The 23253-nt window shown below is 31.9% G+C and overlaps 3 protein-coding genes across 5 annotated transcripts in view; all 3 read right to left on the bottom strand.

Moving 5' to 3' along the window:
• Utx (Utx histone demethylase) overlaps positions 1-15261 on the bottom strand; it is a 33878-nt gene extending 18617 nt beyond the window's left edge. For both annotated transcript variants that reach the window (XM_068770353.1, XM_068770354.1), the window contains exons 1-4: positions 15072-15261; positions 14305-14410; positions 13712-13820; positions 11845-11953 (exon numbers count right to left, since the gene is read on the bottom strand). In XM_068770353.1, the coding sequence (XP_068626454.1) occupies positions 11845-11953; positions 13712-13820; positions 14305-14410; positions 15072-15136 (389 nt within the window). In that variant the 5' untranslated portion in view covers positions 15137-15261. The remainder of the gene's footprint in view (positions 1-11844; positions 11954-13711; positions 13821-14304; positions 14411-15071) is intronic.
• A 1809-nt stretch (positions 15262-17070) lies between these two features.
• Positions 17071-20098, bottom strand: LOC137926815 (dual specificity protein phosphatase 13B-like). 2 transcript variants are annotated; one of them, XM_068770522.1, is made up of 5 exons: positions 19876-20098; positions 19357-19434; positions 18916-19046; positions 18540-18763; positions 17072-18333 (listed from the first exon to the last, which is right to left on the bottom strand). In XM_068770522.1, exons 1-5 carry the CDS (start codon positions 19891-19893, stop codon positions 18134-18136), a joined length of 651 nt encoding a protein of 216 aa, XP_068626623.1. In that variant the 5' UTR covers positions 19894-20098; the 3' UTR covers positions 17072-18133. The 2 variants fall into 2 exon arrangements, with proteins under 2 accessions (XP_068626624.1, XP_068626623.1); XM_068770523.1 differs by lacking the exon at positions 19357-19434 and having other exon boundaries at positions 17071-18333.
• A 1846-nt stretch (positions 20099-21944) lies between these two features.
• Positions 21945-23186, bottom strand: mRpL42 (mitochondrial ribosomal protein L42). Its single transcript, XM_068770748.1, has one exon. It carries the CDS (start codon positions 23128-23130, stop codon positions 22786-22788), a length of 345 nt encoding a protein of 114 aa, XP_068626849.1. The 5' UTR covers positions 23131-23186; the 3' UTR covers positions 21945-22785.
• Between the last annotated feature and the right edge of the window lie 67 nt (positions 23187-23253).

Genomic DNA, 23253 nt, shown 5'->3' with positions numbered 1-23253 from the left:
GCAATAAAGTTTCGACAAAATATTTTGTACATATTTCTAATCAAAATTATAATTAAATAATAGCTTATGAATAATCAATCCGATAAATTTTAAATCATTTGTAAAATACTAATTAAAAATGAACGTAGCATTCTGAATTGTTCGTTGAATTTAATGACAAAGAAACAAAGCAGGGAAACGTTAGAGATAAGCCGGTTATTCCACTAAAGCAAGCAGTGCGGTGTAACCGAGCACGTATGGGCCGTCCTTACGGTACTTTGGACCTGTACCACGACTGTACTACAACATGAATATTTTATACGGGCATACATAGAAACTTGACGAACGGCAGTGAACCTTTATCCATTCTAAACTTAAATAATTTTCCAATCTGTACTATTTTCTTTTAAATAACAAACTAGCTAATTTACTGTTACTGTTTCGTTTCGCAAAACTAATTAATAATAATCTTACTGCTATAATAACATAATTATGTATGAAAACAATTACAATACAAGACATGCAGTTTCTCTAAATTATCTTTCAATAAACTTACGAAGGTCATGAAATAAAAACATTTAATAAAATTATTTTAGTGTTAAGGATTTTAAAGTTATAATTAGAGATTGGGAATAAATTGCTCTAACAGTAATACAGATTAATAAAATAAATACAAAAGAGTGATGTGGTATCTGTTAGAAGTAATAAAACAATATTATTCTGAAATATTGCAGACGACGATACAAAATTTTATTTAGGCAGTAACAGCGCATGTAGTCTGCTATTAATACATTAGCAACATCCTTTCAACGCTGACAATTATAGTTGCAGTTGGAGGCCGAGTTATGAGGAAGTGCAATGCGCATTGCATTTAGATATTCAGCCGACGTGGCAACGTTTCTATATACGAAGCGGAATAGATAAAAACCGTTGGTTCGCGGGACCGTGCAGTTTCTATTATACGACAGGTTCACCTCGGACTCGCCATGTACTCGCATATAACAGGTAAAATTGTTAATTCTCACGTGTGAAAATTAACTTTCAATAATTTGATTAAAAAAAAAAACAATAAATTCTACAAAGATTTTAACTACATTAGTATTAGAAGCATGATAAAAGCTAATGATAAAGAAACAGGTTTTTAATCCGGTTGAAACATAGATGAATAATTTATATAGTAATAATACAAAACTCGGTTATGCGTAGACAAATATATCGCACGCATGTAAGAGAATTCCACGCAAAATCTTAAAATAAACGCGAATAAGTTTCACAGGTCGTAGCGATCCTCGTAAAAGAGAAACGAACATTTTGCGATCTTATTACATTACAAATGGTGGAGTGCCCTTGATAACTACCCCAAGTTTAATGGCACACAAGTGTCGTAACAAGTCCAATAGTTATTTACATGCAGCTTGATTAAAACTCTTCCCCATCCCTAATATTGCAATTTAGAAGGGTTCAACCCTTTGTGAATTATTTTTAAAGCTTATAGAGGACGTCATACGCTGTTTGTCAGACAATAGCGAGGGCACTAGCACATATGTACAGGATGCTTTTTAGTAGTGCATAGCCGCACGAACGTCGCGCCTTGGCTGCGGTAGGGCAGAGTGTGGGCAGCGGACGCGCGGAGACGGGGAGGTGGGGAGGAAGGGGATTTGTATTTCAATAGTGACGTAACAGCGTGTCGCAAGCTTGGCCGAGCAAGACTCGCAACAGGCCCTTCCAATGTTCCCTTTTTACCGCCATCGGCCGCTTTCTAATGCTCATTGTACGTGCAAAGTGACAGCTTCATTAATCGTAAGTACGGTTCGACATCCGTGAGAACTACTTATTACCTTCAATTCAATTATTCATTCTCATAAAATTCATATTCGTAGTGTAATATATTAACATTTCATTATATAAATCGTCTTACTCAATATTAAGAAAAGTGTGATTGATAAGTAAATTTAAAACATTTGACATTTTTGTCCCTTTATCGCGGTTAATATAAACAACGATACATATTGCGGTATTTACATTGACATAATCAATAAACATCAACATCGACGTCCATAAGTAAAACAGCGAAACTCTGAACAATGTCAAATATTTTTTTTAATTGATTATCAAAATTATATTGAAAGCGTACATCGTAATAGATTTATAAATTAAGGTACGACGGATCAATGTAAAATAGATTCGAATTGAAATATTGATAAAATCCTATAAGTAATTTTTAACTATCGAGTGGGGAAAATAATTACAGGAAGTAGAGTGTAAAAATGCTGTTATAACACTAATTTTACCATGGAACAGTATAGCCAACTGAAGCATTGAAATATTTAAAACCATAAGTAATAGTAGTAGTACAAAAAGCGTCTGTTAATACAGTTTAGTTTATTATTGGTTCGTTTTATTCACTAAGTGTCGAATACAATAAAATGTCGAATTATTAAAATGCTAATCGATGTATACGAATCCATCAAACTAGAATTAAACTGAAATATCTCGTGGGAAAAAAATGTTATGATTTGCGTAAGTGTTGTAACAAAACGTTGACTATGAAACGGTATGACCAGCTTAAGCGCCGAAACGTTCAAAACCAGTTATAATAATACAAATAATAACTGTTTATACTATTCGTTCATTGTAGTCTCATATTGTAACCTGCAACAACGATGTCGAGTGTACCATATTTATCCTAATGGCAATCCTAATTATAATATCTATGTAAATTTGTTTGATTGCCGAATGAAAATAAAAAAAATAATGATCTCGGTCTACAAGAACGAAGATATCGATTTTTTAATGATATAAAACGTTCACTTTAAATTTCACTGACAATCTTTTAGGCAATTTGATAGTCTCGTCGTTATGAGTGCGGGTTCTTAAGAGCATGTCCCATTAATGAAGATAAATAGTAAGCAGAAGGTAAGAGTTGAATGTAATAAAATGATTTACAAGGAATATTTTAGACCGGCTGAATAAACTTGCTCGACTTCTATATTGTATTCGATTCTATTTCGTCCGTCAGTAAGCGTTGCGCGTTGTGTGCATAGCGTCACCCGCTGATAATAGAGCCGGCAGTATCAGGTAGTTAGGCACTTTTAGTGCCCGTAGCGCGACCTTGGGCATGACGTAGTGCCGCGCCCGCCCGATGACGTGACGTGTGACGTGAGGTGTGACGCGCCGCTTTTTTCGCGGAAATTCCAGTGCGGCCGACGCTCGCGTTCCGAGACCGCAGACCCGGCGACACATGTACAACTCTAGATCAGCAAAGCTCCGAGGCACTTGATATTCACTAGCATGTAAACATCGTTTTTCTCAACTTTATAAACTTCAAAATATCGCACAAATTAACAGTAAATAGTAACAAGAGTTCAAAACGAAAATATATCACAAAATATTTGTACTAAACTGATCAACCGTCTACAGTTATTCATACATAGTGCCTGGTGTAAAGAAAAATTTAAATAGGGTTGATGTGCTATACATTTGTCAGCAAAAGGGTTATATCCGATCACCCTGTAATATGTCGCATTCTTTTTTATAGAATGCGATAGGCTAAAAACTTTTGGCAGTACAAAGTCTACTGGTGGTGAGCAATAATTAATTTTAATATGTAGTAAATCTGAATTTTGAAAACGATTCTCACTGTAATATCATTACGTTATATATTATTTTTGTAACCATTGATTTTTGGATAGGGTGTACCATACATTACTCGGCAGCAATCAGCTTCATTTACGGTAAGGCTTCTACACCTATAACCAATCTCCCTGTGAGGAGAAATGACTAAATGTATAAAATACTTCGGATGAACTGTTTGCATTGCGGTGTTGTTACATATATGAAATTGGTAAACAAAAAAGTAATATGGCCCATATTACTTTTTTGTTTACCAATTTCATATGCGAGAGTAATAACAAAAACTCCAATTTGCGCAAAAACTAGGACCAGCTATTCAACTTAGTAGGTGTGTGTACACCCGTGGGTAGCTCTAAAGAATGTGGGCGGTTAAACTAATGCTACTCATATAAAGCCGAAGGGCACCCGCTTGCGACACAAACCTTTCGAATCGAGTAACTTACGATTCTTATAGTCATTTATTGCTAGGCCAATATAGATGTCAACGCCTCTATCGCGTTTCGTAACATTATTTAATTAAGGAAGTGAGCGTTCAAATGAGAGGTCATTGACAGAACAGAGACGACTGCAGCGAATGCACCAAGCAAGTTCCGGTGCACTACGCGGCAGGTATAAATAGCGATCCGTTAGTGTCGACGACCGCGCGCCGTCAACTCTAGCCCTCCTCTTAACACGAAAGTTCTGACCCAGTTGCTTAGAAAAAAACATGAAATACAACAGGCCGACTAAAAATCGAAAAGTCGACGAAATAATAGGGGTGAGGGAAAGGCGAGAGACGCGCTGGACCAAAACGGGATAACCGGGGGGAGGTTGGAGGGGTGGTAAAGTAATAATGCATGCGCCCTTCGTAGACAACTCGATAGAGGTGGGTGTAGTGCGCGCGCGCGGTGTAGTGGCCCCTCTGCTGTGCGTGGAGGGCCCGTGCGTACGTGACGCGGCACGCGCTGGGGCCCAGCCCCGCCCGCATCTTCATTGGCTCAGCTTAGATACACAATGGCTAGGGACAGCGTCCGTCTAGCTAAATCCTAGGCATCGTGTTTTCGTTCCTTCCACACAGGTTTTTATACAATCGAAATGTATGAAATGTATTGTTGTGGTTGTGGAGTTATTAAATTTCATTTTAATGGACCAAGTGTTGAATTTTTGGCCGGCTCTTTTCAGCAGATAAACATTCGAACCGGTAGTAGCTTACTACTATGAATAGTTTTGTTAAAAAAAAATTGACGACTCAATAGCAAATGTTTATGACTACTTGAATAGATATTTTAAAATTGAAATATGATGAACAGTAACAAATTTCAAATAGAAAACTTAGTTTTTTTTGCTTGAGAATGGAGTTGAAACCAAATAATAAATATATGTTAAACTAATAGCCCGGTTATAGGCATACCCTACAATAATATTTAAAATTTTGATGATTAACATTAATGCCAAAGTGTGTACGAAAAACAGCTCTGGCTGTACAACACTCGCATTTAAAACACGCAAGAACGATGAAGTAGGCTGTACACATGAATTGCACACTTGCAAAGCTCCGGCACACGCCAGACCAGATGTAAATAAATAACCGGACCTCGTAAACTTGTCGCGCGCCAAACTTCCCCGACTCAGGACACTGAACAAGTTTATCAGCAACGATATGTTGACGGTGTTATACTATTATCAAAGACGTTTATTAAGTAATTAATATTGTATTTACATAAATTGTATAATATCAATCTTCTTCTTGACTTTTCGAAGTCGTTTCAAAGCTTATAGCAAAGAATATTTGCTTCATCGTTTATTTATTTGGTTGCACTTTATGAAAAAACACATCTGTAGGTAAATATTTATGTACAAAATAAAAGTGTAGTTAAGTCTTTATTTCTACAATGTCGACTATTTGTTATCAAATATCGAAGGTATATGCAACATGTAGAAATCTAAAAATTTTTCTTCGTCTACCGTATAACTGACGACAAGCTATTAGCCATAGAGTAGATTTATTTACTCAGTTCTAACGACATCTGCATTATCAATTTTCAAGTGTCGATATCAATGTGTTGCGGGGTCATTCGAATTAATCAGCTTTCCTTTATCTAATCTAGTTATTGAAAAAAATATTGCATGCCATGAACAAATTATTATCAATGACTATTAGGCATAATAAACTATTACTTCAGTTACAGTTATTCAAAAGCTATGTCCTTGGTTTTCGTTTTTTACCTATGCAATAAATATTTAAAATATTTTCTATACCACGATCTATACGCATAGGTGTTTCAAATTAAAAAGACATTGAACGTTGAAATTTGAAATTAAGAATACCCGCAAACGACTTTTAAAAATGGAACCGTGAGAACATTTTAGTATTATCAACTGATTACTGTTAAATATTCGACTTCATTAAATTAACAAAAAAACCACTGAGGAAACTCCTTTTATAAACTTAGATTTAAATCGAGTATCAATATATAAAATATATATAAAAGTATATATAAAAGTTAGAAGTTTGAACAGTTAGACAACGGGAAATGGCCATTGTCCTCGGGGTAAGAACAGCAGATGTCCGCGATGGTAAAGGTCAGAACCCATTAATGTGGTTTTCAGCGGAAATAGCCTCAAAGACTAATGTTCAGACGACTAAACAAAGACGCCTAGCGCAAGACGCAGCTGATGTGACAGGTGAGGTTGCAGCCGGCGTGCACCTGCCCAGGCACGCGCCGCAAGCTGTCCGATTACACGGCATTCATTAAAGAAAGAAACGATTGTCGATAACACAAAATACCAACATAACCTATGCTCGCATAATACAAGCAGCTGAGAAAACATATCCAAAGAATTACGCAATGAAACACAAAACCTTTCCAGGAAGATCCAGAATGCAAGCCGGTTGAAAAACAAGAACGACGCCTCATGAATAGCAATTTGATCGCTTGAATTATTCCATTTTAAAAACGAAACGAAACGTACTTGTGGAACGTTTAAAAGAATTCGCATTACTAGTGGAACGTTTCTATTACCGCTACTTCCAAGAATTAATGAATGATAATATCTTCTGGAAATATGTTTCAACATGAAGTTGGTTTTTACCTTTTGGTAACTTTGCTTGACGTCAATGAAAACAAATTATATATGATTGTCGCTATAGGTATAGGTAAACCATAAATGGACATAAATATTCGTAGAACGAGTTTAACTGTTAGCCATTTTAGTGCCATAGCCTCGAAGGGATAGAGTAGAATACCGTTAACTGTGGATAGCGGCGCTGTTCGCACGGCACGTGGGTTGTTTAGCAACTGATAGCTATTGCGATTGATAGTTATCTTTGCTGATTACGAGATTAAATGGTTGCTAACTTGATACGGATGCTACAAATATTACATAATGACGCTCTAAATTTTTCGCGAGTATAAACACTTGAGCGCAATTGTTTAAAAGAAACCAACTGATACAATTTTAAATTGTTTAAATATTCGAATACAATTTGAGGTAACAAATTCAAAAAAAAAACAACTTTGGTAGTATGAATAATTTGTAATATGATTAGATGATACAGACTTGATTTCCAAGTTTTGTATAAAAAAAATACCGACGATTTTCCAGAGGTAGTGAATAATTCTAGACATTGTTATCGATGTCCTCATTAAATTTCCGAACGTATAATCGACTACTACCGGCGCGGTGACCAATGGCGGACGGACAAAAGTGCGCGAAATCAAGCTACCGTTCGCATATGACTCACATATTTTCCAGTTTATACGTAACAATTATGACAACATAGCATAGTTATAGCATGAGTAGTTATGACTGGAATACTTCAAACAATTGTAGTGAAATTCATTCGTATCCGTAGTATTATATTTATATCAGATATTTTAGCTGCGCAACAAAAAAATCTGTTTGTATTGGTTTCTCTCGTTGTATACTTATTAATAAGAGAAATTGAATGTTTTCAATTTAACAATATGTTATTTTAAAATGCCTAAAAATAAATGTAAGCACAAAATTCTTGATAATTACGGGGGTAAAATATTTATTTTTAATCTGGGATTTCATCATTGTTAGAATGTGTCAACTCCATTGCGATCATCATATATTTACAAAACTTAAACAAACATCACTGCGGAGACAAGACGCCAATCTGCAAAATAATCTAGCGGCTTCTGATTATAAGCTTAATACCGTTACTTATTCGCGTAGCAGTCCCTGCTCGTACATGTGTAGTGTACGCGTACACAACAATAGAAGAGCACTGGTTTAGTGCACGGGCGAAGGGAGCGGCGAAGTGCTCGGCATCGCGTGCAGCGGCGGTGTTGCGGCTACACTCCACCGACCTACATTTTATGCGACGGCGGTTTCATTATTTACTAGCATCAAACGAACACGCACCGTTCGCCCTTCCAGCTCCGATTCTCTCCTTCACAATTTGGACTTTATTGTTGCCCGCGATTCGGCCGCACGCAGGAAGGATCGCTCAACTGGCAGCCTACCTGCGAAAATACACTACAAAAAATTGCACAAACCGTGCACACAAGCAAAAACGCGACCTCCCGACGGGACCAACTCCGGTGCCGTCGACGTAGGTGTCTACATTTTGGAAAACAAAACAAAATAGAAGGAGACGCGTGCGAAAGCGACGCAGGGATATAGGCGGCAGGTTTGATAGAGAGAGAGGCGACTCGAAAGCCGACGTAAACAAACCACGATCGGGTGCTACGACCGCACTCACCATTTCGGGGATCCTCGGGTCCAGGATGCGTGGATGGACTATTGCTGGACCGCGTAGTGAAGAGCGGGGACGTCGTCTCAGGAAACACAAACACCTCGGCACCGTCACTCGTGATGGTTCAGAGCACGCACTCGGCACATACGTAAACGACACGTCCCGTCCTACACTACGTTAAACGGCCCGCGCCGATGCAGTTTACGTCACCGCATCCCGCTCCCGACTGACGGGCCGCGGCGCGAGCGAGCGACGACCTCGCGCTGCAGCGTGCACCGCCCCGCGCTCCCTCGCGCGCGCCCCGACCCGCGCACCCGCCGCGCCCTTCCGCCCCGACCCGCGCGCGGCCCTAGCGCCCGCGACCCCCGCCCCCCGGCCCGCGCTCGTCCTACGTCCGGTGAATCACGAACACGAATTATACTATCACCGCCGAAATGAATACCAAACCTAACGCTGCCTCTTGCTTTATCCAAAATAATATCTTTACATATACGACGCAATGTATAAATATTGATACGAAAACCTTACAAACATTCTAAAATAATATTACCGGTTTTATTTGTCTAGGAAAAACTAATAAGGAAAAAATAAATTATAGAAAATGTTTATGTATTCATTATTTCACAATTATAGCAATTTTATACACTCTCTTATATATATATATATTACATTAACCATTTTAAACATTTCCTAAAGTAAAACCGCGTTGCAAAATATTTAAACTAAATATAGTTTGTACCAATAAAGGCATGGATGAAATATAGGATTACTGCACTGATAATAAAATGTATACATTTGTATACAATGTAAAGTATAGCATAACGTCGATATAACGGATTAACAATTTAAGAATTTTATTATAGAGTACACCTACCTTCATAGTGCGATCATATTTAGTAAAGAAAAGCATCATTATACAATGTCGGGCACAAAAATATAACAAAGGCTACTTAGTAAAACTGTATTTTACATAATTATTTATATCCTTCCGTGGCAATTGGACAGATTACGTAAGCAATTGCGTTATCAATTTTGTTATTTATTACATTATGGTATTATTTTAGAAACGATTACCTAAATTACAAAATATATTATATTATAGTTATAAAAAAAATTAATTTCACTATAATATTTGGGGAATACATTTCGGTTGGATCTGGTCATAATTTAGAATATTATTTTTCTACTCCTTTTATGCACAAAATGGAACGTAGCTGGCTCGAAATGCCTATTACTGTAGATAGAATATTAGAGATAGACAATTTGACATATATTAATACTAAATAACATTGGCTATGCTCAAAGTTTCGCTGCGAGATCTAAAATGCGGGTATTCACATAAAAACTAACGTCACCGATGAAGCCCCAAGAAATGATTGTCTGATGGGGCAGTAGAAGGGGAACATAGCTCGAGCAACGGACAGCCGTTGCGACAGAAAGGTTCTCGAGTGGCGACCACGACGAGCCTAGACGAGGTGTGGGTAGGCCCCTTTTAGTGAACTGACTGATAGGCAGCGTAAAACTGTTCATCGTAGTGAACTTTGGGGGAGTCAGTGCTTTACAGAGGGTGTCTATCGGCTGACATGATGATGATGTATAACGCGGAATCGTATCCATCACAGAAATTAAGTAAAGCCGAATGACATTAACGGTTTCATCACGCAGATCGCTGAAGGCGCTTAGCCTAGACCTCTTTCACTCCTCTTACTACGTTCAAGGCCTCCCTCTCCGAATACAATGTGTAGATTCTCCGTGTGACTAAAAGATCTCCCTGTATGGGATCTCCCTTGCAGCATCATGGGCAATCACAGTCACAGAAAGTCGTATGGAAGTAGCCAGCATAGCCCAGCCAATTCACAATTGGAGGAGACCACTGCAATCTTAAGGTTCTGGTGCGGAGACCACTGATTGGTAAACGCAGGACGTCTACCCTCAACGACCTTGCCAAGGTCAGCGAAACGCGCTGGATTTAGTCGGATTCCAACCAATCTTATTGTAAATCTATGGGAGAGGTAAATGTCCAGTAGTGATCGTCCAGTTTGGGCCGTCATTTCAAATGTTTTTAGCAATCCTGTTTAAAGGTCCTAGAGGGCCGAACCGCGGTTGTTATTGGTTTCACATGAAAACTGTCTAGACATCTATTTAAACGATACGTTTCTTAGAATGAGACCATTGTAAGTTGTTTACGTAGCGGATATATCTCAAATAACATATTTTTTTTGCTTAAACTCTACAATACCATTACCATTACGATATATTGAATAAATTAATTTATAGATTCGTGTTTCTTATTTGGCAATTATTGTAAGAATAAAGTGCTAATAAATAGAATTTTCGAGAATTATTCAATATATCGTAATGGTAATGGTATTCATAGTAATTATATATATAAACATATATATGTTTATGTATGTATGTAATGATGAGTGTATATCTCATTTGCTGTCAAATAATATATGGTACACCTTATTCAAAGATAAATGATTCCAAACAATAAATAATTATCACAAATTGTTGAAAATTTTTAAGATTACATATTAAAAGTAATAAATGTTAAAAATCTGTCCCTGCAGATTTTGTACTGCAAGAAGTTACCAGCCAGACGCAACCCAAAAAAAAAATCAAACATTAATGATATATGTGCAAGAGCTTTAAAGCTTTTACTGACCGACAGCTCTAGATTCAACCCATTAAAGCCTAAGCCCTTACACCTATAACCAATCATAATCAATCATCATTAATTTTTGGCCTCAATGTTAGCACACCTGGCATGCCTAAGTAAAGAATTCGGCTTAAGATCCAGACAATATAAAATATAATTAATATATCTAGATAAAAATGCATCCTTTTTCTAGCTAAATTTTTTTTAGTTTCAATTTAAATATTATAATAAAGATATTTAATTTACCAAAAAAATAACTTTTAATGAACAGGACCCGGTATGCTATACAAAAAAATATTCATTACTTTAAAATAGCACAATGAATTGAATAGTGCTTGTCTTAAATCCATCAATGTAACATGAGCACTAGTTTGTTTCAAGTTATAATGACGCCATTAGACTAATTCTAATAAAATAGGAAAAATTTGAATTTGGATAAAACTGTATAACAATATCATTAATACCTATGTCTCTCCTATTACAAACATTTTTATTTATGTGTACAAAAATTAATAATATTCCAATAAATACATGCAAAATATATACATTATGTATTAGATACATTTTAACAGTGGCTAATAATTAATGATCATTCAAGTATAAATGTACCAAAACTTAATGTGTGATTATGGAAAAGCATTTTACACTTTGGCAAAGAAAAAGACCTGTGCTTGTGTAAAAGATAACAATATCAGGACGGAAAATAGGTTCCTTTGTTAAAATATCTAAAAGTAAGTTATTGAAACTTACTACATATAAGTTCATTGAGAAAAAATAACGTAAGGCATTTATGCAACCCTTTATCCAACCGGTGGTAATTCAATGTAAGGTGCAACCTTATATTAAATATCACAAAAATACTCACCATTCAAAAGCATTATAATGATAATAGCAGAGTCCCAATCCATATAGAAACAATGGATCTTTCCAGTTATCTGGTTCCAAAGCATAAAACTTTTGATATGCAGACATTGCTGAAAAAAAGAGTATGTTTAACAACCATTCTTTTGTGTTTTAAGCTATTGTATTATTACAATACATTAATCTATGATGTTTTAATAAAAATCAAACATAATAATATTAAAATAGATTTTTCTATTGGGACAACAAATTTGATCAGTCTATTGAAATGTAAAAAAATCAAATAAATATTGAAGTCATTGCTTTTCCATTTTAAGCAAATTTTTGTTTCCCTATTGATAAAATATCTTTGTAAGAAACCTATTTCCTACTTCAACAAAAATATAAAGAAACCAAACAATGATCTATCAATCATGAAACATTATTCAAAATAACTAAAATAATTGTGTGAAGCTATGACAGTTCATTTGAACATTTATGACCACATAACAACAAAAGTGAAGGAAAAAAAAATAATATAAATGAAAATAATTTTTTCCTTAATACTTATCTAGTCATAATCCACACAAAAAAAAACCATAATGCAATGGTTTTCTTTTTTCTTGAAAACTTTTGGAGGCCTCTCATACCCCTAACTTATTTTATCACTTATATTTTTATTTTTGTGCTTTTCTTCAAAGGTCTTAATATACCTTTCATTCTTTCCTTACATTCTATATTTCATCTTTCTTGCCCTTTCATTCCATTTTCCCTCTTTTCTGATGCCTTTCATCCATCACCTCGTTTCTCAGTTTTTTACAATTTTTTTACATAATTTATTTATATACTTATTATTTTGCTTACATTCTTTTTTTTTTATTATAACGCAATGATTAGTTTGTATCAGTTCATAGCAAGAAACACTTGTTCCTCACAGAACACAGATTACTTTGATGACGTGTGGTGGTGGTGGGAAAATTTACAGACCTGTACATTACCTCATGGTAATAAAACAATTTTTTATGTTTTATATATCAGTTTGCAATTCTACTAGCTGTAAATATCATCAATTATAAATGAAAATTCATCATTTTCTTTTTTTTCTTTAGTCCATGTGATAGCCAATTGCACACACATGAATTACTCTTAAACAGAACTTGGATATTTTGACCAAGACCAAGTAATTTAACAAAAAAATAACACGAAAAGGCAGTTTCAATTAATTGATATATATATTAAATTATTTTTATAATCTTTATCTGTACATAAGTAGGTGTAATTTGTAGTCTCTCTTACAAAACTAAGTATAATTATTTGTCTTATATCCTCATCTATTTCCCAAAATTTTTTGGTTTCAAAAATGGTCCCATAATAAGACAACACTTTACCTGTTTTAGTTTAGGTAAAAATGCCTCTAAATATTCATTGTGTATTCTTACTCCACAGATTTCAGTCATACAGCCCTTTTTTATCTAATATACAATGGTTTTGATAGCTTCTAACAATTTTATTATTTAGAATGGGTCATATATGTTATTGAACATCTTGAATTTTAAAAAACACTCACAACATTTCAAATGATTCAGCTACAATTTTACTGACATTAATGCAGTAAGTGGAAACATTCCTTCAAATACTGTACTGAAGTATAAAGTATTTTGTAAACCAATGTTTTTAAGATACTCAATTTGACATGACATATTTATTATTGACAGTTGCGTAAGACTACAGAATTAACTCTCACTAAACTCTTCAACAATTACTGCCAATGGTGTATTTTAAAAATAAAATACAATAGTCTTCTCAAATGCTAACTTTAAAAATAATATATTCTTATTTATACTCTAAATAAGCAATACATATTATTATTTTATTAACATAAAATAAATTACCTTTTGCATAATCTTCAAGAAGTAAATGAAAATGTCCTAATTTACAGTATGTTTTAGGATCTATACAGATGTCTCTTCTTGCACCTGGAGAACATGCTCTTTCTTCTTCCTGTAAGTATAGATTAAATAAATAAACACAAAAATTAGGACAAGCATGTCATATAATGTATGTGTCATTACAAACACCCAATCCCATAAGCAGAAACAAGAGTATAGCAGTTTTACTTCAAAATTTAATCAATACTAACTGGAATCTTAAGTATATTCCTCCATATAAAAAAGATTCCACATGTGTTACAAAGCACAAAACTCAAAAATGGCTCTACCAATTTAGATACTTTTATTTTAAATTTTCTATATGACATTTGGAAGCTTCTTACACAGAAAAAAATAATATTTGAAAAGAGACATAGTAAGATTATAGTTAATTATATTACTATTAGTCTTTAGATTCTTTCTGTAAAAATCATTGTTTTTTATGAACATTTGAAATCAGTAAAGAAAATGATAACATTATGAATATTAAGTTTATTTTATAAGACTAAAAGGGAGGCAATATTCACAGTACACTCTTAAATAAAAAAAAATTGTACCTTAACTTGAACTAACATCCCTTCCAGGTATTTGACAGCTTTTAGCACTAAGGCTCGTGTTCTGACATGTTCACTTCCACGCAGCTTAAGAAATCCAAATTGCCGGCTGTAAATACAATACAGAATATTCAAGAATATTCAAGAATATTGAACTTAATCAACTTTTATTAATAAAACATGAATAATAACATATTTGGTATCTGACTACTAAATGGTTAAGAAAGTATGGAAATCTGTTAACCTATTATGAATTTATTAAAATATAATAATGCCAAAAATTGATGATGCATTTTGATTTACGAAAATTATTGTAGATATGTTAGGGTTTTAGAAACTTTATCATTTATTAACCAAACAAGGATTGTTTTTCCATATCACAAATACACAAAAAATTTTTAAAATGTTTATTGAGGGTTATCGATCAATTACTTTCATTGATTCTTTAATAATTGGGCCTAGTTTACATAATGCATTATTGTTACACAGAATTTTCTATGGATAAAATGAATTTACTAACAATAAATAATATATATATTATAAATATATATAGCTATATTCTTAAGTCCATTTATATTAAATTACAAACATTAAATAAACGAAAATTTATTGTATTAAGTTTGAAGATTGGTAAATCATAGTAGAAACAAGTTAAAACACTCTAAACCAATAAAACCTTTAGCAGAAAAACTAAGTAACATGATTCTTCTTCTAGTATTCATCATATTTTTAACAAGTTATAGTGTATTTTATTATAAACATAATAATACCTGTCAAGTTCTGATAAAACTTGTAGTTCTTGAGAGGTTAGATGCAACTCTTCTTTTTCATCCATTTTAAATGATATATTTTAACCAGAGAATATGATAAGTTTCTTTATACATTAGACCTTTTTCAAACAAATTCACTAAACATCAACTCAAAATTATTATTATAATCTAATTCAACAGTAACTATCAACAGCATCACTAAACAGATCATCAATTCAACAATATGTTGCCAGTTTATATTGTTGATTATATTTATTTACACCTGCATAATAACGAATTTATCCAATAATTATGTAATCATATTATTTATTATACCTATACATTTTCTAATATTGTCAAATAAAATAAGGGTGAAAATTTGAGCCATCTTTCAAAAACTTCGTGATTACGTACGCGCTAATCGAAATACAGGTTAATTTTTTAACGCGCGAAATATCAATATTTATGAAAATCAGTCGCGGCTTTCGCGCGTACAATCTTCTATTTGGTATATATATATTTTATATATTTGGTATAATATATTTTTAGTAGAATCTCCATTTCTACTTCTAGAATTTCTCCAAAAGTACTTACTAAAGTATTTAAATTCAAGTTAACGTGCAAAAGTATCTTTTAAAATTTAATACTAAAAATGCATTTTAGAATTATCCGTATCTTTTTCTGTTTAATAAGTTAATAATCCTTAGGAATTTAATGAAAGCGAATTAATGTATATTAATATCATATACCTTTTAATTAATCAAATTAAGCAGTGAAACTTTTCACATCAAAGCAGAACGTAGATTATGCTAAGAACTTATCACAGTGAAGACAATTCTAATATAAAATACATATTAAAAACTATATTTTGCTTGTTTTGTTAGCATAACCCATAGTTATATTTTTTGGCTTAGTGTAAACGCAACAAATTGTACGGCGCTGAGATAATACTTTATTTCTGCAAGATATAAGAAGCATATGTCATGCCATGCCAGTCATTGGACCTTAACAAAGAAAAAAAAATTCTAATTACTACTACACCAGAACTCGCAATTGGAGTGAAATTATTTTTATTGACTTGAAATTGTTGTTCAGTAGCGACAGTTCAATATATTTAATAGTTCATTAAAATGGCCTTTATCTGAAAAGGTGTTGGTTTAATTGAAGAAAGTTGAAAATTTGTCTAGTTGAGGAAATCAATTTTAAAGTGATTTAGGAAGCTTTTAATGTTACTTAATAACTTTGTAAAATTATAATGTACGTACATGTAAACTTAATAAACTTTTTTTTAGATATTTTACTATGTTATATAAATGGAATACAATAACATCCTTAAAAAATATATATTTTTACATTTTGTTAATATCATATAAGGTTGCCAATAACCGCCAATGTTCTCTTGTATTGGAAGTGAAAGTAGTATTTCACTTTTAGTTATGTAAAGTGCCTGACAAGCAGTTGGCTCAGGTAGCGATGATTAATTATCTGAAATATAAAAATGTCACAAGCACAATGCTGTTATCTTTGTACACCCTTTTTTGTCACAGTCTATGTAATAGCTTACTAGGGAAACTTTAGTGAGGGAATTTTGAAATGAAAATTCAAAAATTTTGTTTCCAATAGATGTACTAAGCAGGTGTTTTAACATTATAACATGATTTTATGTCAATAAATGGGAAGTGGGTAACCATTAAATACTAAAACAGAAATGACTATTACTTTACTAGTCTAATGTTACTAGATGGGCTATATGTGCCCAACATACTTAAATTCAAGATCATTCAGACATGCTAAGATAAAATATTTATCACAGTCACAAACAATTTCTTAGAATAAGCTTTTAACTCATAGTAAAAAAAAGTTCCTATGTTATATTTCTATCCTAGCAGAGATATATATATATATATATATAATTTAATTTTAAAATTACATGTCAATTATTTAAAGAATTAATCTGATAACATTATTAAATTATATAAAATATGTAATGTAATTTAGTTAAAAATATTTATATTTCTTTTACCAATATCACAATTTTTCCTTTGGTACATTTATACATTAAACTTTAGATTCATTATTTGTAATAAGTCAAAATACTTCTCTTGTACTTGATTTAAATAAGGTAACAAAATAAACGTAACTACAAAATTACTAGTAATTAATAAATATGATAGTATTTTTCGTCAATCATTTTAATACATATTTTACTCTAAATCTGCTTACAATTTATATAAATGTAGAATTTTGCTTAAGATTGAACATGGTTCTAATTCACTAGATGCTTAGCCAAGTGTCATATATTAATAACAAAGATAAATAAATTAAGAATGTGTTCTTTGATGACACATTGTAGAGGAATGGGTCACGTTATTGATTTCATAATTTCTATTAAAAAATAGATAATTTAATGAAAATATAACTATGCGATTTCGTTTTTAATATCGACACTTTTATCACTAGTATCATACAATGTGTTGGCAATCAATAATTTTTTTTTCAATATGTATGCAATAAGACTTACATTAATTAGATGAAATTCTTTGTAATAGACATTATTTAGTTATAATCATAATAGATATAAAGAAATTTTGCTAAACATTCATAATTTAACTTCACAACTATAAGGCTAATAAATTGTACTTTGGTAGAGATTAATTAGTAATTATATTTTTGGATATCCTAGATTATTTTCAATTAAATATTTATACAAATGGCACTGGAGAAGTAACCCAACTAAGCAATACTGTCATATGTTATAAATAAATACATTCTGAATGCCTTTTCTTTAAAAAATAACTTTTATCAACATTATTATATAGAATTTACTGTATCAAAATAACATTTGTACAATTTCATAAACAGTTTTAATAATAACTTTCAAATTTATTTTGAGTGAATGTTAAGATTCTTGTATCTTGGAAAATGCATAACAAAGTGTAATACTTCAATACCTCTGAGCTGTTGAAAATTGAGGTATTTTATTCTAGATAAGGATTAGTGTAAGCTCGATCAAGGCTCCGGGCTCGATTCCGTGTGTCTCTAAAATCTAAGGATGTTCTGAAGTTTTGATAAGAATTTAACTGTCAGCGGATCCGAGAAACACGCAACTCTCTGTCAAGTTGCTGCAGTTGACGCAGAAATCCTTCATTAGGATGAATATCACGACGAGATCGTACTAAAGCGAGTGCCTCTGTGAGAGACATACCACGTTTGATCATAAGGAAAGCAAGTGCACAGGTTGCTGATCGCGAAACTCCCATTAAACAATGAACCAGCACTCGGCCTATAACAAACACATAAATATTAATTTGGCTTATATTTTCTTTAAAAAACTAAAAAGAATACTATTTTATGAGACTTCATCAAATAAATATTGATTGGGCCTACCCATAGTGTGCAAATGTGCTGCAACACAAATTTTTTTGCCTTAAAAAGTCATCCAATCAAGTTCTAAAATTATTCATATATGTATTTAAACAAACAACTTACCTCTTGAAATGCCTTCATCAATAAAATTAGCTGCAATATGAAAGTATTTAGAAATATCTGTTGTTGGAAGATCCATTAGCTGGAAGCCTTTGTAGCGAAGTCCTGGACAGTCTCTGTAGTACAAATGATCAGTATCTACTTGAGTATAGCGTTTGCCCTCTGCAGTATTAAGAACATAATTGATACCCATACGCTTAAGGAATGCCTTGTCTTTAGCAGCAACTCTGAAAAAAATTATTGGAAATGCTTTAACTGCAATCATGTTTGTATTGTACTAACAATACCTATTTAACTTTAAAGCAAAATTACTCTATAAAAAGAGGTTGTAACCATACTAATTATGTTTACACTATACTAATTGTATAATTATACTTACGCATCACCTACAAACAATCCGGGATAGACTTCATTCACATCAGGTGTTGAAGTGTATGAAACATCAGCAAAAACTCTTGAACGATATGAGGGGATAGTATTAAGAACTGATGATGGTGAAGCTCCATAATCCTGCACAATTTAATAATATTAAATAAAAAAGGTCTATAAAATAAAATACAACATTAGAATTTATGAGTGTGAGTTATAACAAGAAAAAAAATATAAAAAGGGAAATATATCCAAAACAGTTTTAAAATGTTTTATTAATTAATGTATAAATATTTTAAACGAACTATGAAAATTTTATACATATGTAGAAAAATAATTAAATTGGATGAGTTAAAATTAATTAGTAATAAATGGATAAAAAACCTTTTTAAATTAATTTGTTAAAAAATTAATATACATAAGAAATTAAATTCAACATAATTATAAATACCATTAATGTTCGTAAGTAGCTCCCTACACGTTGTTCATTAGCTGCTTTGTAGGAATGTGTTCTTGGATAGAGTGAATACTGTTGATAATATGCTCATTAAATAACTTGATGGCATTTTAAAATGTACAGGAAATGAGAAAAAGAATTAGAAATAGACTTAACGTATGAATTGATGTAATTTATGATACGTTAATAACTTGAAGGTATAAAATAAAAAAAAATATAGCAGTAAAAACAATTACAACAAGCCATAAGTGTTTTATGAAACAAATTAGGTAAAAGTGTTTATAAATTGACACTGTTCACTTGCTACATAGTTACAATGGATATAAATGGTTATTACGTCTTAGAAAAGTAATACTACATTTTCATACCAAGGCCTTGGTAGCGACCTTGAATTAAGAGTAGTTTTTATGCAACGGAAGAGGTTTTTCTAATTAGCCCACAATAACAGCAATAACAAATATAAGATACCTAACTGCTAACCGATCAAAAATGTCATAATAATATTTTACTTACTGTGTCTCTGTAACTCATTTTGCTATATATTTTAGTACTTGTAAATTTAAAAAAAAAAAACAATTATCACTGGTTTATTTTCTCAGTTAAATGCTAAGAGCACACATTTTATAAACGTTATGTATATTATTGGCCACTGTCTTAAATAAGAGACGAGTATGAGATTAGTCAGTTCTTAATTCGTTTCGTTTCTTATGTCAGGGTCATAGTTTCCTACCCGTGTTAGGTCACACCACTAAAGTATAAATACATACTACACGATCTGCCATATCTTATTACCGTGGAATAAGTGCCACAATGGCGTAAACTTTCCAACGAATGGGAAGAAAGAGATAAATATATTGCCAATACCTTGATATTATACCGACTGCTATTTGGTGGACAGAGAATTGGCTGACTTTCAGAACAAAATTTCGAAAGACATGAATTAATTTTTTATACATTATTGTAATTATTGAATATATATTTTTTAAAATAAATAATAATAACTGCAGTAAACTTAACGTAACTTAGATTATATATATATAATTCCTGTAAAAACGATAATTCTGTTGTTAGTTGTCAAAACCTCTGTGTTTATGGACGAAATGTGTGCTGACCTACCATTTTCATTTGATGTGATGAAGTTATGCTGGTAGCCAATCCAGGCTCTCACAGAACTTTTACACACATTTATCGAAATTGAGTCCGCGGAAACAGGAGGTCCGCAGACTAAAAAACCTACTGTTCGAAACGATCTCTTTATTTAGTTTCAATACCAGTATCACGTTGAAATATAGCAACATTGTATTAATGACATTTAAATGGCCAGATTTGAAGTACATTGTAATAAAAAATATATATTTACGTTCAAAACATATATTTAATTTACAAATCTACTGTTGCGGAATACTTTATTATTAACAATCGCATTAGGTTCTTTACCCTAGTTCTGCAAACAAATTTAGTACAGTAATTTGTATATCTAGAAATGTATTCGACCAACAAAAAACAAAATCTTTTATTAGAATTACTTTTGTATGCTTGTGGAGACAATGACGAATTATTATGGAAATGCACTAGAAACCTAATACTGTTCCACATATCAATTGTTTAACAGTGCAAGTCTGCTATTATGTTTCTTCTATTTCTATTACGAATTGTTACAAAACGGATGTTATGATAATTGACTTCATTACAACTATTAATAGATTTCTCTTTATTTTCATTGAGTTATTTTAATCATAACCTCAGAGACTTTATATAACACAAATTTAAGCCAAAATTTTTAGACTGCTACCTTTACAATTCACTAAGAACATCTTTAAATGTAAAAGATGTTTATTAACAATCAAATACTAATATAACAGGTGATTTGTGAACATTTTAGAAGGGATAAAAAGTATGGCTTATTTGCTGTCAATTTATGTCTTGTACACCCTCTATCCTAAAGCAGTGGTTTCAGAGATAGTAAATAAAGTAATGAAAATGTGGTAAGAAAAAGCATTTCCAAAATTCGAAGACATATTAATAATTAATTTTGTTTTCTTTGTGCTCCTACGGACTTTACTGCCAGAAGTTATTGGCCTGTTCCATTCCAATAGAATAAATTAATTCAAGTAATATACTTCAGAAAGATCACTTTATAAAGGTTAAATGAAAATAAGTACAAAAGGTTCATTTTTGCTGACAAAGGAATAAAAAACTTAAAAAAAAAACAGTTATATTCTATCTGTGCTGTATATTCTTTTTTTATTTCATTTAACACCTATAACACAATGCTCTACTTTCAATCTCAAAATAAGAATTTTTATTGAGCTCAAAAACTTTAAATGAGCAGTAGCTATCACTGCACCACTATTAGCATATTCATTAAATCATTGGCTTATTCTTTTAATATGAAACAACTGTTGCAAAAAATCGAAAATGACTTAATTTTGACTTTAACATAATTCTTTGTCCTATTGAAGACATCCTTTTACTCTTACTTATTTATTAATTATAAATTATTAAACAACCAATTTATTCAGTAGTGTAGATACTAAAGAACAATTGCAAATGGAATTTATCTAGATAATCCTAAGAAGTAACAACAAAATAAAATTTTGAATAATATTGATATAATTTTAAAATAAAGTAGTCAATATACAAATTTTATTTAATCGAAGAAATTAATTGCTGCTGGACACTATTACGCTTTCTCTTATTAACAGTTCTTAGTTCAGGAAGCATGTGTCTAGAATCTGCAAGCTATTAAATTACAATAAACTAACATGAGATATTTTATGTTGGACCTGTGGTTTTGTGTTATAAAGAACTAATCAATTTCTACTACATAGTAAATCTTTTAATATTTATTTTGAAATTGTTAATTATTAATTGCCTCTAACCATTAAGAATGCCAGTGTGAGGAAACAAATTTATACATTAAAATTAAGAATGACACAAAAAAATCATTGATTTTTTTAAACAAAAGGTAAGACCTTTCTAGAGAGAAACAGTGTTAAATGAAATTAAAGAAAATCAGATATTGTTTTTTTTTTACTGAAATTGAATTTAAGAATATTTCTATTTTAAAATGACGGGAACAAGTGTAATTCCTGAACATAAGGTATTTATTTATTAACACTACTGCAACAGTAGTCAAGATTAGGTATAGTTGTTTAGTTTGTTTTTAAATAAAGTGTTTTATTATGTGTAGCAAAAATTTTATATGTAGAAAGGCTGCATAGAAAACCAAAAATCTGTAGTTGTGGTGGCGTTAATATTGGCGCATACAGGCGGTGTAATAAATATTACCAAATAACATAATACTTGTTTTTAGAACACATGTTATATATCAATAATTTATTGTAATTTTTCCACTACATTTACAACAAATTTTACTGCATCTCTAGTTATTAATTTTACATACTTCTTGATTTATATTGTTTATAAGTAAGGTCTATTCATTTCAGTTTTCTTAGCCTTCTTGTCTCTTGCTCTTGGGAACCATCTGTGCTCTGTTGTTAATGTAAGTGAAGATAATTGTTTTCTTGCCATTTCGGGTTTCATCGCTTTGAATACTCTTTTAACTTCATTGTAATCAGACATTTTTAAAATACCATCGTTTTGTTTATTTTCTTGAGGAAGAGGTTTAGAAAATTCATATGGAAATTCTTTATCTCTATGTAAGGCTACGATTGTAGAACCATCGTCTGTTATTACGATTTTATTGTAATTTCTTGCTACTACATTTTTTGAGCTAAAATTAAGAACACGCAATAAATAAGCCATATTAACAAATCACAAAACCTATAACCTAATGCTAGGAAAGGTTATAAACAAAGTTATTTAACTCATGTTGACATTGACATAGATCAAGTTTTTTTTTTATTAAACAAACGCGAGAAGGTAATT

The sequence above is a fragment of the Battus philenor genome, unplaced genomic scaffold, assembly GCF_028537555.1.
Source record: "Battus philenor isolate CCGP_79_NKW_IND1 unplaced genomic scaffold, ilBatPhil1.0.hap1 SCAF_3, whole genome shotgun sequence".
Lineage (NCBI taxonomy): Eukaryota > Metazoa > Arthropoda > Insecta > Lepidoptera > Papilionidae > Battus > Battus philenor.
The sequence above is the reverse complement of the archived record's forward strand: the minus strand, read 5'-3'. Positions and strand labels throughout refer to the sequence as shown.

Excerpts from the sequence above, each read along its gene's own strand:
- LOC137926815 (XM_068770522.1), bottom strand. Across the intron at positions 19,047-19,356 it reads GCTACTTACGAACATTAATG|GATTATGGAGCTTCACCATC; the intron begins GTATTTATAATT and ends TAAATTGTGCAG. Across the intron at positions 18,334-18,539 it reads TGATGAAGGCATTTCAAGAG|GCCGAGTGCTGGTTCATTGT; the intron begins GTAAGTTGTTTG and ends TGTTTGTTATAG.
- mRpL42 (XM_068770748.1), bottom strand. The coding sequence starts at position 23,130 with ATGGCTTATTTATTGCGTGTTCTTAATTTTAGCTCAAAAAATGTAGTA.